This window comes from Physcomitrium patens, chromosome 19, assembly GCF_059467195.1.
Source record: "Physcomitrium patens ecotype Gransden chromosome 19, ASM5946719v1, whole genome shotgun sequence".
Taxonomy (NCBI): domain Eukaryota; kingdom Viridiplantae; phylum Streptophyta; class Bryopsida; order Funariales; family Funariaceae; genus Physcomitrium; species Physcomitrium patens.
In genome coordinates, this window is record NC_143428.1 from 9,098,060 (window position 1) to 9,113,665 (window position 15,606).

The window sequence follows — 15,606 nt, forward strand, 5'->3', positions numbered from 1 at the left end:
ATGATAGATAAAAGATTCAATTAAGTGATAAGGTGTTAATGCTTGATTTAACCTAATTAGACACTTTATACCATAAAACATATGTAACCACTTATTGATATATATTACTCTATCAATATTGATTGTGCAATATAAAATGTATCTTATATACTCCAAAATGTCTAAGCTTGTCATGTATTTACTATACTATGGATGTTCTTTGATCTAATCTTGGAATTATGTGCCTAATTCCATCATGCCACACATAAAATAATAAATTATTATTTCAACAAAATCTTATTATTTGATGACTAATCTTATCTCTTTTTATATTAGAAATAGCTAAATAAAAATATTCTTTATTAGAGCTTGTATAAGATTGCAAGATCTTCATACACATTACTAATTATTTGATTTTTTTTCTAATTTTTTATTTAAATTTTAATCAAGAATTATAATTGTAGAATTTGATATCAAAATCAAGTATGTCGTTTCATGCTATTCAAAGACTACCTCTCTATTGCAATTTCCATACCACCAAGCTTCAATTAAATCTCTTTTTAAAGAACTTGAATTATAAGAAAGTCCATTAGTATCTAAATTGGTAATAATAGCCACTAATTGTCAAAATAGCTTAGTAATATTTAATGTTATTAGATTTTTTTTCAACCAAATTATTTTAATTTTATCAAAGCAAAAGAAGTGTAATCATCAAATAGACTAGATTTCTTATAATCTTGATTTTTTCTATAGAATAATCTAAACTTTTGGTATTTAAGTAGAAAGTCATAAGTGTAGTACATTCAATTCGTTATTAAAAGGTGTAAGAGATTTTATACATATTGCAAATAAAAAATCAAAATTTATTTTTTATATTTTATTTATTTTTTATAATAGAAAGGCTTCAAGCAATATTCTAAGCTTGTATAAAGACTATCAAGATATTTTTAATAAGAAGAATGTAGCTTTCTTTTAGACAATCATCTTTATAATTATTTAATTGATCTTTAAGAAAAAACTTAATTGCCATTTAGACCAATCTATAGCTTATCACAAAATGATTTGTTTGCATTCAAAGAATATATTAATAAGAACATGCTAAGAACTTCATATCCCATTCAAAATCTCTAGTATGTACTCTTATCTTGTTTATGAAGAAAAATGATAGATCATTGTGGCTATATATAATACCTTCTACCTTTGATATCATGACTTTTTAATCAAATGAAATAAACAAAAATCTATATAAATATAGATCTATAAGGAGCATATAACTTGGTATGCATTAAAGAAGGAGATTAATGGAAATTACATTTTGAATTAAGAATGAATATTATAAATGTAATATCATGCCTTTTAAATTCAAAGATGCACCAAATGCTTTTCAACATGTAATGAATGATATTTCTTGAGATTTTATAGATAATATTTTTTTTTATTATCTATAAAAAATATTTACATATTCTAAGAATATAAAAAAGTATAAATTTTAAGTTCATTGTGTATTACAAAAATTTAGAGATGTAAGACTTTATACCAAGATAGAAAAGTGTGTATTTTATACAATTTAAATTGACTTTTTATTATATATCATTTTAAATGATGGTCTTACAATAGATCCTAAAAACTTTAAGCTATCACAAATTAGAAGATTTTAAAAATAATAAATAATATTTAATATTTTTTGATAATTATTAATTATAATAAGATATTTATTATAAAAAAAGATATTTATTTAACTTCAATTGCTAATTGATTTTAAAATAGAGTAGCATATAATTTTATCAATATGTCAAAATATTAATTTTTAATATATCTTAAAATAATATTATATAAATATTTAAAAACATAATAAATATTTTATTTGATCTTATTGTAGAAAGTTAGATCATATCATTTTTATTAAATTAGCAAGATGGTTGTAATAATACAAGAATATATTTTTTAAAAGAAGATAGATGCTTTTAGAAAGTGCAATTGATAAAATAGTAGGAAACATTGTAGTTGAATTTTTTGCTTAAAGACATCTTTGATTTTAGTTAATCTAATCATTACAATAATTTATGGATAGAATTTAAATTATAAATAAATAATTTTTTGTATGTTTAAGAATTAAATTTTTAATTATTTTGGTATTGAAGTAAAGTCCACTTAATTCTTAAAATTCAGATTTAGAACTAGGTTGAGATTTAATATTTGATTTGGATTTAAAATTTGTGTTTGATTTAATTAAGATATAATTCAATATAAATTTAGAATTATAAAATATAAAATATGGAATTTAATTAGGATTTGGCATTAAATTTGGATATACTAGATTTTAAGTTATAATTTTAAAAAATCTAAGATTAATTTAAGATTACCTTGATTCTTATATTAATTTTAAAATTTTATTAAAAAAAAATTAAATTATATCTTTCATTAGATTTTTTTTAGAATTAAATAAACTCCAATATTTTTATGAAATTGAAGAACACATACACAAATTTGACTTATATGTACATTAAGATACAATAAGTTTGTAAAGTTTGCAAGATATGTGCTAACTAATCAGTGCTATCAATTATATGATTAGATCATAACAAAAGTAAAAAGTAACAATACAACCTTGATTTTTTTAAAAAATTAAGATGTAACAAAAAAATTCTAATCATCCAAATTTTATAATTAATTATCACTAAGTTGGTTCAAGAAGAGTGAATTTTATCGTACGCTCTCAAGTTGAAAACTGCGAAATGAGATTGATTGAATCATCCACCTTAAGTTCAACCCCACAGTGCCACAAAACTAGACACCAGGATGATTGGTGCACTCAGGTTCACCATCCCTTTGAGGCATGTTTGCAGACAAGCATGTTGTAATCTCTCGGAACCCTCTAATTCAGTGCAACAGATCGATGAACACATCTGACGCGTCGACAAAGCAGAGAAGTCTGACAGATCAAGTACGCCAGAGGCTCCAACTCCCCTGGCTCTGCAACGGTCTCTGGAGCGCCTCAGTAGGAGTGGAAGTTCGAGCCAGAGAAACATACTGCACCCAATGCTAAATGGCAGGGTAAGCGTAAGCAGAGGAATTGAAGAAACATCATCTTATACTTCACCTATGCTGATTATGAGGCAGAGGAGCATCTTCAATCCCATTACTCCTCGGGACAGACATTAGCAAAAGGTCATGGTTTTAAACAAAAGCTGTTCAATCCAGGGGGTGGAGTTATCAGTACCACAATCAGATTCATCAACAAGAGCCTTGAATGTTTTATAATCCAACATCTCCTAGGGTACCAATGATCGGAGCAGACAGTCGTCTGCATCATACACCATGCGTGGCCAGGCTATTGACCAAGGACTATATTCTTCGCTTTTGTTTTGACCACCCTTCTGGCATTCTTTTTCCCGACATGAAAGGAGGATTTTTAGAGTGAACTTTCCTCGGAATCCACAAACCCCTTTGAGCTTTGCTGACCACGTGATATTACTTACATCCTGTTGAGGAAGTAATGTGACATCTCACGTCAGTACTAGTGGTGATTCAGTTGGTTACTTCTAGGGCACTTTTCTGAACTATTTTCAATTAACTATTTATAAATATCAATTTCCAATTTCAGTTTTTTTCAAACCAAAAAGTAGCTCCACATTTTAAGTCAACATTATATAAACAACCGCTTTTTTATCAGGATAGTGATGCAACGAATATGGCATGCCATGTTTCGCTTCAATAAGTTCACATTCTATGTTAATGGGAGACATAGGCACTAGATTCCTTAATCTACATCGTAGCGTGAGGGGGATGTTCGGAGTTTTCTTACTGCTTACCTGATACGCATTCGAACAAGTAGTAATCATTCAGTGATGAAATCTCAGCAATCTTTCCGCATTTGCAGCAGCCTGTAAGCATGGGACACTGCTCACAAAAATGCGGATCCAAGTTATCATCTTCCTTGAAGCACTTATCTTGTTTGCCAAAGAATAAGTACGAGTCCATATTCTTGTCCTAGTCAACGGAAGAATCATCTGTGTTCCGTTTCAAGGTACAAATCATGTTAGACGGATTTTTCACATTATGATATATTAAGAAACAAGTGATACTCCAAATCACTTCAACAAATAAGAGTGACATTGCACAAATGGTACTCTTTTGGATTCAGCATGCAGACAAAATTAAGGGGTATCTTAGCACTGCCAACTTTGGATCTAAAGCAGAACAATCCAAATGCATACAAGAATCTCACCTGGGGAGGACGAATTGAATAGTCCAGCCAATGCTCGTTATCTGATTCACAATAAGCTTCTAGTTCTACCGTGTCGACTGTGTCTTCACTTGAAGAAATCTGTTTTTGTGAATGGACCCACCCATTTTCCTGCATCTGTTTATTAGATTATTAGTCCCTATTTCTCCAGACTATTCTCCACAGTACCAAGAATTTTAAGTCGAGGACATTTCTAGAATCGGATCGAGTCAGCTATATTCGACTTTCAGGACAGTGGTGATATGATCGTACTGTGATGAAACTTCTGTAAGAGAATTGGTCTAGACTATTGAAGTCTCAAGTTCCTCAACTTTCTGTTCTTGCCGCGACTGCATTGCCATCAAGGAAATGCAAAGCAAACGTGACCTCGGACATATTAATCGGTGCAGAGGGAAACCAGGAAAAAGAATTCCTTTAGTTACAGCACTTGACACTAACGTTCAACAATTTTTTTATCCTGCGCCGATTGGCTCGCAAATTCCTTATAAAACGTATTGGGAGTTTCCCAAGTTCATATGCTGCAGTCCGCCATGTCGGCAAGACTGACGGATGGCAGTAAAATAATAGGATCTGAAGGTTTCTGGAATAATGCAGGATGTCAACATGATTTCTGGAAAGATGAGTCAGCGGTTACAGAACGAAGTAGGTGACAAACTCGTTTATTTCTGAACTTCATAATACTCCAAGACTAGAATGTTAGAAAATTGGTCAAAATCTTTGCAGTTTCCCAGACTAAGTTGAAGGAAGTTTTCGAATGTCTGAATCTACAATATCTGTGCGTGGTTATTTCTACAGATTTTAACATCCAATTTCGAGAGCATAGCATACGAATCCAAGCAAGGTAAGTAGGGTTGTTATCAACAGAGAATGATTGGAATCTGGAATCTCTGGAATCTGGAATTTGGAACTCATAATCTGAATCTGGAAGGTCTGTTTCGAGTAATATGAAGTTCAGGTCTATCTTGCCTAGATGTGTTTGGTTCTGCTTCACATGAACTTGATCAATGAAGAAAGGAGTTCGACCGAATAGCTAGTAAACTACCTCTCTAATCAAAGGCTTGATGCCCTTCAAGAACTTCTCGACAGAGGGACCCATCAATTTATAAACCTCTGTGGTGACCTTGACAACTGCGTTTTGACTTCCCTATTTACACTATTGAATGATTGGAGTAAGAAACTCATGAGCGCATCTGACGGGAAGCCTGTTCGGCTGGGAGGTTTTATTCCATACAGGGGTACTCCATGGAGAAGAATAAGATTTGAAGTATTGAATGTATATTGAAGATACGACGAAATGGTTGAACAGCACACCTCTACATTAATGCTGTGAATTTTCTCTCATCAATTCTAGTCCCCATCAGTGAAATTTAACACGATTCAGCAGAAATATTTACTGAAACTCATAATCACGTGATTCACCTCCAGACCATAGAATTGTTTGCTACTCCCGAAGATTGATGTTAACTAGTGAACATCAAAATATCAGAACATGAGAACAAGGATGATATAGCCCTGGGATTTGGTCAATTTCAGCAAAGGTCCAGACAGGACACTAAGTCCTGTCTCTTCCTATGATGAGAGGAACATCAATGTCTCAAATGGTCCCTTTTTTGTTCGTACATTGAGGTCTCTTTAATTCTCAAGAAGAACAGCTGTGAATCCCTTTGATGAAATGTCTAGTTCTCGGTGTGAGATTATCGATGCTTAGGTTGTTACCACGGCCTGCAACAGCTGCAAACTTAAATCATTAGGCAGCAAAAGACGGATGCTTCGTGCTAGCACCAACTAGGGGTGGCTATGACCGTGTCCAAAGTGACGAACAAAGTAAGGGTGAGGTCCGACGTCATTCCCTACATGGAAACAATTTCCTACGCACGCTAGAGTTAGACCAAACTTTGAGGGGTTATTGACAAGCTTCTGCATTCATTAACCATGATCAAATATCAATCATGATCAAAGCTCTTAGCTGCAAAGAAGTGCTGAAGAAATTGGCAACTGTCATTGAGTGATCGAAGCAGCACTTCGCTCACCATTCTAAACAAGACAGACCACACTGCATTATTAGTTCTCATCAATTTGTGTTCTCCAATAATTCGTGTGCACTGGGTAGTCTGAAAGTTACAGTAGGTCCCAAGTACCGTTCCTTTTTCTTGATATCTGGACTCTATTCTCTTGCATTTCCATTTCAAACTAGCTTTGATATTTGATATTGACCTATGTATCTCTGAATTCGACTGGATTGTCTACAAGATGCCTGAGTCTTCTATCAGAACTATGTGTCCCTTCCTCAGATAGTGTACAGATGCTGTCTAGTAATGCTCTTTGTAGACTGAGTGAGCACGATCTAAATGACCATCAATCTACCACAATTATGATGCAAGTTTGAGGATATGCGTTACGCAGAAAAAACTTTTCATGCAAATGACTGTTGGATACACCTGAAGGAAGGCACAGGGTCGTCCACCAAGTTGTTTGCTTTTGATTTAACAATACGAAGCCGTAGTACTCTTCCTCGTAATTGCCAATGTTTGCTATACAAACACTCCGCCAGGTGAAGATTCATCACAGACAGCATAGATCCAGCCTGCATTTCTGCAGAGTGTATTAGCGATTCCGGCACTCACTCAACGTAATTAGAGAACGGACTCTGAAAGTCTTCCTTGTGATAAAACAACGAATGCTCCTGAGTTCTAAGCGTAGTGTCTGATCCCTCGCCATGTCGAAGCTCGCGGGATGAACTAGAAAACTCTTCCATGCTTCGATTTGTATGTAAACCCAGACTCCTCGGTGCTGTACTTGGACTGTAGCAAGACAAACTCCCCTGAATTGACGAAGTTGGAACATATACCGGAAGTTAGGCACTAGACTGCTTTACAAATTGGGATTGAGTCCCTGTCGTGATACACATAGGTTCAATGGGAGTGGTTTTGACTGGGTGAAGCTTCAATGGCGTCAGATTTAGAGGAACTGAAGACTCGTTGAGATTTCAGTGTTGTCAGTGTGGACGTCGAGATAGAAAGATGTTTCTTGAGAGGCAGCTGCTCTTTAAGGTACTCGGGTACAGCAGCTGAAAGTTCGTCTTGAAGGTTAATACTGAGAGAAGATTTTGAAGCTTCTAAGAAATCAACTTGAGACGCAGTCACAGAGGATTCTTGTAGGTTATCTGGCGATTCAGAGTGACCGCCAAGCAAGCACACATCTGAAGATTTGTTTCGGCTGGATCCACTTTATGTAGGGATTCGTGGTACTACGAGCACAGTTAGAGGATACGTTTCCATTAGAGGTCATGTCAAGGACATGGCCATGGCATTCGTGACAGTGCTAGGGAACGAGAAGGCTTACGGGCACATTTACAACATCAACGATGCCAAGAATGTAACCTTCAACGGCATCGCTAAAGCAAGTGCCATAGCTGATGGGTCCCCTGTGCCTCGGACAGTGCAATACAACCCCAAGGATTTCGACTTCAGCAAGAAGAAGGCTTTCTCACTCCGAGATCAGGTATAACAGCATTTCACTGAATGCCTTCTGAAGAGCTAGATGTTTGTGTTTGCTGTCCATGTTGTACAAATCCCCTCGATACTCAACTGACGCATAGAATTTGGTGTTGGATGTGTGCAGCATATTTTCACGTCTGCTGAGAAGGTTGAAAAGGAGCTCAGTTTCACTCCTGAATATGGGTTGATTGACGGATGGAAGGATTCCTACAACCTTGATTTCGGGCGGGGAACTTCCCGCAAAGCCGCCAACTTTCCTACCGATGACATGACCTTGGAGAAACTAGGATATCAAGGCCACCGCAGCTGCTTAGATTTCCTGTTACCAGTAATTCCCAGGTATAGCGGGAAATTGTTAAATATGCGACAGATTTGCACATTAAAACCATAGTGATTTCATAAGGCTTTATAAGATACCATCATGCCAAGTTCATCGAGAATACATGCTGAGGATTACACTCCATTAAGCGTCACCTGCAAACCTCATTTTCTCATTCCCGACAGACCTAGCAAACTGTGATAGAATTTGGGAACAAGATAGACACCTTAGATTATACACTCTGTATGATAAGCATGTTCAGGAAGAACGAAGTTGACATTTTTGAGTTTGCATAATGAGCATACCCAAAATGCGCCTTTCAGATATGTTAAAAATATTGAAAAATTGAGTATGAGAACAATTGAGTATGAACTTGATGATAATCTTACCCATTACGTGTCCAAGCGGCATAACCATGTTCACTTGATGTCTACTCAAAAGTTATCAAGCATGGAATCGAAATAGGTGCCCAATGTGTCTATTGCTAAAATGTGGCCGAGGCATGTAATGTACAGTTGTAACGACGGGTATTGACCGTCTCCAACAAACCTCAAGCTAATGAACTCAAAAATTCAGATGGGATTAGATAAGTTTGTTTACCACCAACTTTCCACATCCTAATAGGATCCATTTCTAACAGGAAAACATTACCTCAGGACGGTGAGGAATCTACATATTGGCCATAGTGCATTCGGCGTTGCCTCTGTCGAAGATACAAAACCGTGAGCAAACAAGCGAAGAGCGTCATCAACGTCATGTTGTCATAGTTTACACGAAAAAGATTGAACGATTCCTCAAAATCAAGTTTGGCTTTTAGAATTTCATCAGCCCACCTCCCCTGCACAAGACGTTAAAAGAATTATGTTCATGCAAGAGTTCAAACCATCAGAAACAAGAGTTGTAACCAACTAAATGGAGAGAAGACTACCCAATACAGAAGATCCTAACTCTTCACACAGGAATTGCAAGGATTACACTAACTAATGACAGCATTGTCTAACCTCTTGACTAGAAGTTGACTGTCGACATATCTAAATCCGCAAAACTTACATGTATCATATCACTGGTGATCCAAAAACTTACAATAAAACTACCAGCATATTTTTGCCGCAAGTATAGACCTATCAATGCGAACGTAACAGGAAGCATAGCGGCAGGTTCAGTATCCAGAGCTTGATCATAGTAGCGCTTCGCAAGGTGAAAATCTTTCGGAAGACCCAAACCATGCTCATACATATAGCCCAAATTGAACATCGCTTGCGAGTTCTGCTGTAACTGTGCTTTCCTATATGCCTCTGCAGCCCGGTCTAAATTTTTTTCAGCCCCCTGCACGTGCACCAATTGTGAGAAGGCCGATTAAAACAACAATCATAACGTTTTCTGAATTAAATTGAGTAAAAAGTTATGTATTCCGAATCCCAAACTCACCCTGCCATAGTAGTATGCATCGCCAATTAGTAATGCTGCATGCTCATTCCCTTGCTCTGAGGAGTAGGACCACAAGATGTGTGCTCGCCGGTGCCGCTCAGCGTCGGTACAAACTCCAGATTGACCCAGACATATTCCTTCATTGTGATACTTCTCCAAGATCCATGCTGCATTGCTTTGACCAACTTCATAGCCAAGTTCCGCCGCTCGTGAATAGAGAAGGAGAGCTTTTGCCGTTTGTCCCTTCAAATAGCACTCAAGTGCCCACTTCATTAATGAACCCCATGGACCTCGTTCTGCAACAATTTTGAAGAGCGCCGCCGCCTACATGATTCAGCAGATTGTTCGTACGACAAGTTACACAATCAGTCAATGGGCTTAATTTCATGACAGGATACTACATATAGTTTAATGATTTGAAACAAAATATCTATCAGACCAACACTCATTATAGATGAAAAAATTATACGCTTAACTGTTGCCGGATCTCTCTTCAACCCTGGAATCCCTCTCTGCTGCATTTTGGCGAGCTGGTAGAATGCCTTTGGATGTCCCTTATTAGCCGCAGTCATGAAGTGCTTACAGGCCACCTTAAGGTCTTTCTTCACACCCAATCCTTTAAGATAAAGAATGCCCATGTTGTAATGGCCATGTGAATCACCAGCTTCTGCAGCTTTTCTGAAGTATTCTTTGGCCTGCTCATTCAATCACAGGTTCAAAAGAAACACACCAACGTCTGCTAATGAGCTTCATCCATCAGTTTTCTCATTTATACTGCAAGTCCAGATTAATGTGGGCTGTACATAAGCATCTAGTAAGTTGATTCAATTACACTTCAAGCTGAACTGTATTGTACACACTAGAAACAAGCATAAGCCCTTGTTGTTACCTTTGTAAGATTCTTGCCTTCAGCAACACCTCGTCCCTTCACATACAGATAGCCGATGCCATTAAAGGCCGAATAATGATTTTGGCTGGCAGCTTGCAGGAACCACTCGTAAGCTTGGGAATAATTGCGCTCCACACCATATCCTCGAGCATAAATCTCCCCAAGGAGATCCATAGAACGAGAATCAGACTTATCCACAGCCTTCAAAAGCCACGTCAGAGCCTTGCCATGATCTCGACGTACCCCGCGCAGCCCAAAGTAGTAAAACACTCCCAATCTATACATGGCCTCTGGATATCCTTTGTGAGCCTGAAATCATAGTTCAAACCAACATACATCTTCAGTAATATTGTGTGACATAAAGAAACATACGAGGGCGGTGAAAACCATCACAAAATCACACCTGATACCACCGCCTGCAACAACAAGTGAAACTTACTTGCATCTTTCGTGGAATGTGCTATATCGGATTCTAAAAAGATCACGTATAAGTTCGCTCAGTAATTAACAACCAGCCTAAACTGGAATTATTTAAACCGGATTAAATCTTCTACACGATGATTTCCAGGAAAAAACTTATCCAATTGAGCTCATGCGGTTGGACACATACTTGATACTCTAGAAATTGAAAATCATCATCATCTTCTCCACGGAACTTTTTCAAAGATTCTCGGCTTTCTTCAAATCCTTCATTTAAGCGCACGGGCTCCGTAAGAGGGGTATCTTTGGAGCTGATGAAACTTGCCATAGCAACCGCGGCCAACTCAGAATACAATACCACCGCCTCCTCGTACATCTACAGCAGGACACTTCTGCAGTCAGGGCACTCCGACCAATTATAAAAAGACTTACGCGAACATCAAAGGAATCCATTATTCTGGACATTGTGAAAATTCAGTGATCATTAAAAGGTTGCGATGGTAGCAATGCAACATTTAAAGAACTGTATTCTACAATTGGAGATTAAAACATGGCATACTATAGTTACACAACTCAAACCGGGTACCTGCTGTCTGGAATAGCTGTAGGCTAGAGCCATTTTCGACTGCAAGTTCCCTCCATGTGCTGCAAAATGATGATACAGAAAAGCTTTCGCATCACTCTGCTGTACACCGGAACCAGACGCGTACAGGAAAGCAAGTGTAGATTCTGCATGCACATTTCCATTTTCGGCGACTGATTGCAAGCCCCTGATAGCTTCATTCAGCACGCTCAACTCTCCATTACTCAAACCCTCCACCATCTTTCGAACAGCAGCTGCATACTGATTTCATAATAAATGACGCGTCAAACCCGCTATTCTACACGGCACCACAACCCTATTCAGAGGTTGCCAATTGCTTTGTAGAAAATGTAATAATTTACTAAAAGTTCAGAACAAAAGACAATCGATTTCCATATAAACATTTCTGCGATGAGAGGTTTAGCATGATGGGCTACCCTTCAACTATATTATGTAATAGCACGTTTTATAAATCAATCTATGAAACTGTGGGTGCTGACCTCATTAGGATGTTCACCCCTGTTCTCATGCTCAAGAACGTGACTCCAGGAGCCCGGATCGACCACATACTCCATTGGTTCTTCGGTGTCTCCGAATTCATCCCACTCAAGAATCGGTCCCTGAGGATCCATGAATCCGAATGGTCCCTTCTTCTCATCCTTGTCATCCAACGTAATGACCTCTCCATTGGATCCAGTATCACGATTCTCTTTATGGATGTCGTCGGCATCCCATACAACGACAAAATTCCGGGCGCATGATACCAAATGAACGGAAACTACGAGTAGGGAAACCAGCAATACCAAATGAGGCTTAGCCTCCATCGTCTCTAAGAGACTTAACCCAAATCCTGAACAACGTGAGGAACCCTAATAAGTGCCAAACTTCACTACTTCAGAGATTCAAACGCTTCAACTCTGGCTGCAAGGTTCCCTGGAGAGACCTAAATCGGCTCAAACTATATTCATGGAATATAACTAAAGCAGAATCTTTAAAATATACGAAGATCCAATAGAAAGCATACGCGAGCACAACAGGATTGAAGTTGCGCAGCATAGCATATAAATCATCATTCCACTAGTTCAGGAGATTATTTAGCACATTCTAAGTAAGAGGACTATCAAACCGGGGAGCTGAAATCTCCAGAATGATTTCAAACCAGTCAAGGAGCGCATTACTGTGCGATCCTGACCACCACTAACATCTGCATTCTGCGCAGATGATCTGCAGCGGTTCAATACAGAAACCTAGCTCGTGTTGAGGACCCCCCCCCAAAACAAACCCTAATATATCATCCTTATGAATCTGTCCAAAAGGCGCAACCAATGCTGAAACAACACCACAGATGATCAACCCAAATAACACGTATCACGTATCGTCCATAGAAAGAATCACAATCCTTTTCAAACAATGTGCATTCTCCTGTCGCAAAGTAGGATCAGTCCCAAAGCATTCCAAGTTGTTCAAAACCATCGAAACCGATTGCTCATTTGCGAGCAACTCAACTCACAATGCAAGCACAACATCATACAACACACCACAGGCGAAATCAGGACTCTCTTCAAATAAGCAAAACACGATCACAAGGTACTCACTGAGCAATGTTTCTGAGCTTTGCGAGGGATTCATGCGGAAGACTCCAACTCCTAAATGCTTCTGACAAGGGGTAATGAGCAACTATTACTCATGGATCCCTCCATCTGCAATTTTCTCTGGATTTGCGCCCACATTCTCTGGAACCCCACTGGAAAAAAAAAAAAAAAAAAAAAAAAAAAAAAAAATCACATCAAACTTGCATGAGTAAGTCCATGAAATGAACTCAAAATGTGGCCGCTCAGGCTTGTGAACAAGACAGACTAGGATTGTGGCACCAACAGCAAGGCATGGCATGGCACTGCCAGTCTCCTGAAACTCTCTCTGGAAATCTGTGGCACACTTGCATGTGGAGTTCCATGGATGCTAAAGCATAACTGCTATTAATTCTTTATCCTTGGTATTCCATGAGTTCAAAAAGTGGAATAAGTTGTCCACTGCAGAAGAGAATCTCATCAGACTTGGTGCTTGTGTGTTAACTCAAAATGTGCACTATTCAGTTAAAGAAACATGAATATTCATGTATGCTAGCAATAGGGCCTTACTTTGCTAGTGATGTGTGTCAGCAAGTTATTGACTTATAAAGTAATGGACCATGTGAACAATGTAACTAAGAATCTCATACAAACATGCTCTATTAACAACAAACATAATAAATCTCTATATTCTTGATAATTATACATGTGCCCTTGAGTTTTCTCAAAATTTGAAAAATACTCCAAGACTTCATAGCTTATCAAAATACTCATGTTTTAACCCATTTCGAGGTCCAATCCACATACCACAAATTATGTAGTGTGGTACTTATGGAAATAGGTCCTACATCCCTCCATTGTTGGCATCATATTCCTCCATCAAAACTTCAAGTGCTACTAATTTTCTTATTCAACTCACACATCAGCAACATTATATACTTCTATTATAACATAGTATAGATAAGACAATTGTATAGATAGTTAAAACCATCAAAGTTTCTAGAATTGGGGTTAGGTTAGTGGATTAGGTAGGACCCATTGTGAAACATTCTAGAAAGAATTTAGGGCAGTTATTTAAATGGGGCCTATCATTGAACCTTCTAAAAAGGTTTTAAGGTAGTTATCTAGGTAGAGCCCACCATAGAATCTTTTAGAAAAAGAATTTAAGGTGGTTATCTAGGTAGGATCCACCATCTATGAACATTATAGAAAGTCCAAGGTGGTAGAATAAGGTATAAATAGGACTGGCAAGGGCCTTTTGGAGCATCTGGTTAGCTATGGCTTTGAATCCTTTTTATTAGTAAAATTTGGATTTGCATCTTTCTGTTTAGTTCTGTTGTGTTTTCTTTCCATTTGCTCAGTTTTGTCTTTCATGTCCTATTTTGTTTAGTTCCATTTAGTTTGTTCTAATCTGTTTTGTCTTATTTTGTGATGAGGCTTTATGTTGTTGTGAATTAGAAAGATCTTGGGTTTTTGAGATAGTCTGGTCTTGTTTCATCTATATACTCTTATAATTTCTAAATTCAATCCCTTTTTTGTATAATTTGATCCTATTGGCTCCAGTTGATGATTTTTTTACAATCCTATTTTTCTATATAATATCTCACAAGTTTGCTACTTATTAAGAAGATAGCAATTGTTGTAAAAAACTCATTTTCCTTGTTTAAAGCTATATATTCTTTTACTTGCAAAATTTCATGAGCGTCATGAACAATTTAGCCATCTTTCTTTGTATTGCCATATATTCTTTTGATTCCTAAACTTTGAATAAAGTTGCAAGATTATGACTTCATTGTTTAGAACCCATTACCACCCATTTGGGAGAAAGTGGTGTGAGGAGGCCTTCATATTCACCTTGTTTGGAGTTTTACAAAAGTTCTCTACATATTTAATACTAATTGCAATCTGTAGTCATTGCATTAAGACATGCATCATCTAATTGTGAATCAAGCAAATACATCAATTAAAATTACAATATTCTAAATCTGATTTTAAGCTTAAATTGAATTTATTGAACAAAATACAACACATGCTTGTAGCACACATCTAGTTCAAACAAAATCAATAGTAGTATTGATTCAAGATGGGATTGTATTCAATTTATTGCATTCTACTTTTTGACAATCTTCAAAGACATGCACATATGAAAATAAACACCTTAGTATTTCTTTTTGAATAAATGTGCTAAATGATAGATTTTTTAGCTTAGATTAAATTCCTCTGAGGAGTATTAAAACACATCAATGTAGATCTTCACACCAAACTCTAGGCTAATATTACAACAACTATGTTATGGGTAGAATGATCTTAATAATAGTAAGGACAAACCTTTTTTGTGCCTTCTTATAGAAGAATATAGAGACAAACTAGAGATTTATATTTTTATGTTTTATGTTGTATTAATATTTTTTTCTACTTATTACTAATCAAAGTTACATTTTGATTTTAAAGAACTTAATCACCAAGAGAAGATGCATTTATTAAGCCACTTGTAATCTTATCATTATTTGTAGTAGAAAATTTAATTACTTATGTAGCTCTTGGTATTAATTTTAAGTATGACCTTCTTACTTAAGATACTTTGATTACAAACAAGATGTCAATTGAATGCTTGATTTATCTAAATACGGAAGATATCTTATGCACTCTTTATATATTTGTTGTATGTTAATGTTCT

The 15,606-nt window shown here is 36.7% G+C and overlaps 3 protein-coding genes across 10 annotated transcripts; 1 reads left to right on the plus strand and 2 right to left on the minus strand.

The window, feature by feature from the left end:
- Window positions 1–2,448: 2,448 nt before the first annotated feature.
- Window positions 2,449–6,396, minus strand: LOC141044539 (uncharacterized). Of its 3 annotated transcripts, none has more exons than XM_073529085.2 (5): window positions 6,256–6,396; window positions 5,846–5,947; window positions 4,208–4,342; window positions 3,792–3,989; window positions 2,449–3,461 (listed from the first exon to the last, which is right to left on the minus strand). In XM_073529085.2, exons 3-4 carry the CDS (start codon window positions 4,340–4,342, stop codon window positions 3,822–3,824), a joined length of 303 nt encoding a protein of 100 aa, XP_073385186.1. In that variant the 5' UTR covers window positions 5,846–5,947; window positions 6,256–6,396; the 3' UTR covers window positions 2,449–3,461; window positions 3,792–3,821. The 3 variants fall into 3 exon arrangements, with proteins under 3 accessions (XP_073385186.1, XP_073385185.1, XP_090100812.1); XM_073529084.2 differs by having other exon boundaries at window positions 5,846–5,956; XM_090244686.1 differs by having other exon boundaries at window positions 5,846–6,319.
- Window positions 6,307–8,879, plus strand: LOC141044538 (chloroplast stem-loop binding protein of 41 kDa b, chloroplastic-like). The gene is made up of 2 exons (XM_073529083.2): window positions 6,307–7,726; window positions 7,847–8,879. Exons 1-2 carry the CDS (start codon window positions 7,523–7,525, stop codon window positions 8,111–8,113), a joined length of 471 nt encoding a protein of 156 aa, XP_073385184.1. The 5' UTR covers window positions 6,307–7,522; the 3' UTR covers window positions 8,114–8,879.
- LOC112295724 (ERAD-associated E3 ubiquitin-protein ligase component HRD3) lies at window positions 8,495–13,656 on the minus strand. 6 transcript variants are annotated; one of them, XM_090244684.1, is made up of 9 exons: window positions 12,957–13,656; window positions 11,862–12,689; window positions 11,365–11,622; window positions 10,969–11,154; window positions 10,359–10,667; window positions 9,946–10,164; window positions 9,470–9,793; window positions 9,092–9,367; window positions 8,495–8,879 (listed from the first exon to the last, which is right to left on the minus strand). In XM_090244684.1, exons 2-9 carry the CDS (start codon window positions 12,183–12,185, stop codon window positions 8,694–8,696), a joined length of 2,082 nt encoding a protein of 693 aa, XP_090100810.1. In that variant the 5' UTR covers window positions 12,186–12,689; window positions 12,957–13,656; the 3' UTR covers window positions 8,495–8,693. The 6 variants fall into 6 exon arrangements, with proteins under 6 accessions (XP_090100810.1, XP_090100811.1, XP_024403373.2 ...); XM_090244685.1 differs by having other exon boundaries at window positions 9,163–9,367; window positions 11,862–13,656; XM_024547605.3 differs by having other exon boundaries at window positions 11,862–13,656.
- Window positions 13,657–15,606: the final 1,950 nt, after the last annotated feature.

Coding starts and splice junctions, on each gene's coding strand:
- LOC141044539 (XM_073529085.2), bottom strand. CDS start 4,342: ATGCAGGAAAATGGGTGGGTCCATTCACAAAAACAGATTTCTTCAAGT. Junction 3,990..4,207: donor ATTCAATTCGTCCTCCCCAG/GTGAGATTCTTG, acceptor AACGGAACACAG/ATGATTCTTCCGTTGACTAG.
- LOC112295724 (XM_090244684.1), bottom strand. CDS start 12,185: ATGGAGGCTAAGCCTCATTTGGTATTGCTGGTTTCCCTACTCGTAGTT. Junction 9,368..9,469: donor ATGCATACTACTATGGCAGG/GTGAGTTTGGGA, acceptor GTGCACGTGCAG/GGGGCTGAAAAAAATTTAGA. Junction 8,880..9,091: donor TCACCAGTGATATGATACAT/GTAAGTTTTGCG, acceptor CGTCTTGTGCAG/GGGAGGTGGGCTGATGAAAT.
- LOC141044538 (XM_073529083.2), top strand. CDS start 7,523: ATGGCCATGGCATTCGTGACAGTGCTAGGGAACGAGAAGGCTTACGGG. Junction 7,727..7,846: donor CTTTCTCACTCCGAGATCAG/GTATAACAGCAT, acceptor GGATGTGTGCAG/CATATTTTCACGTCTGCTGA.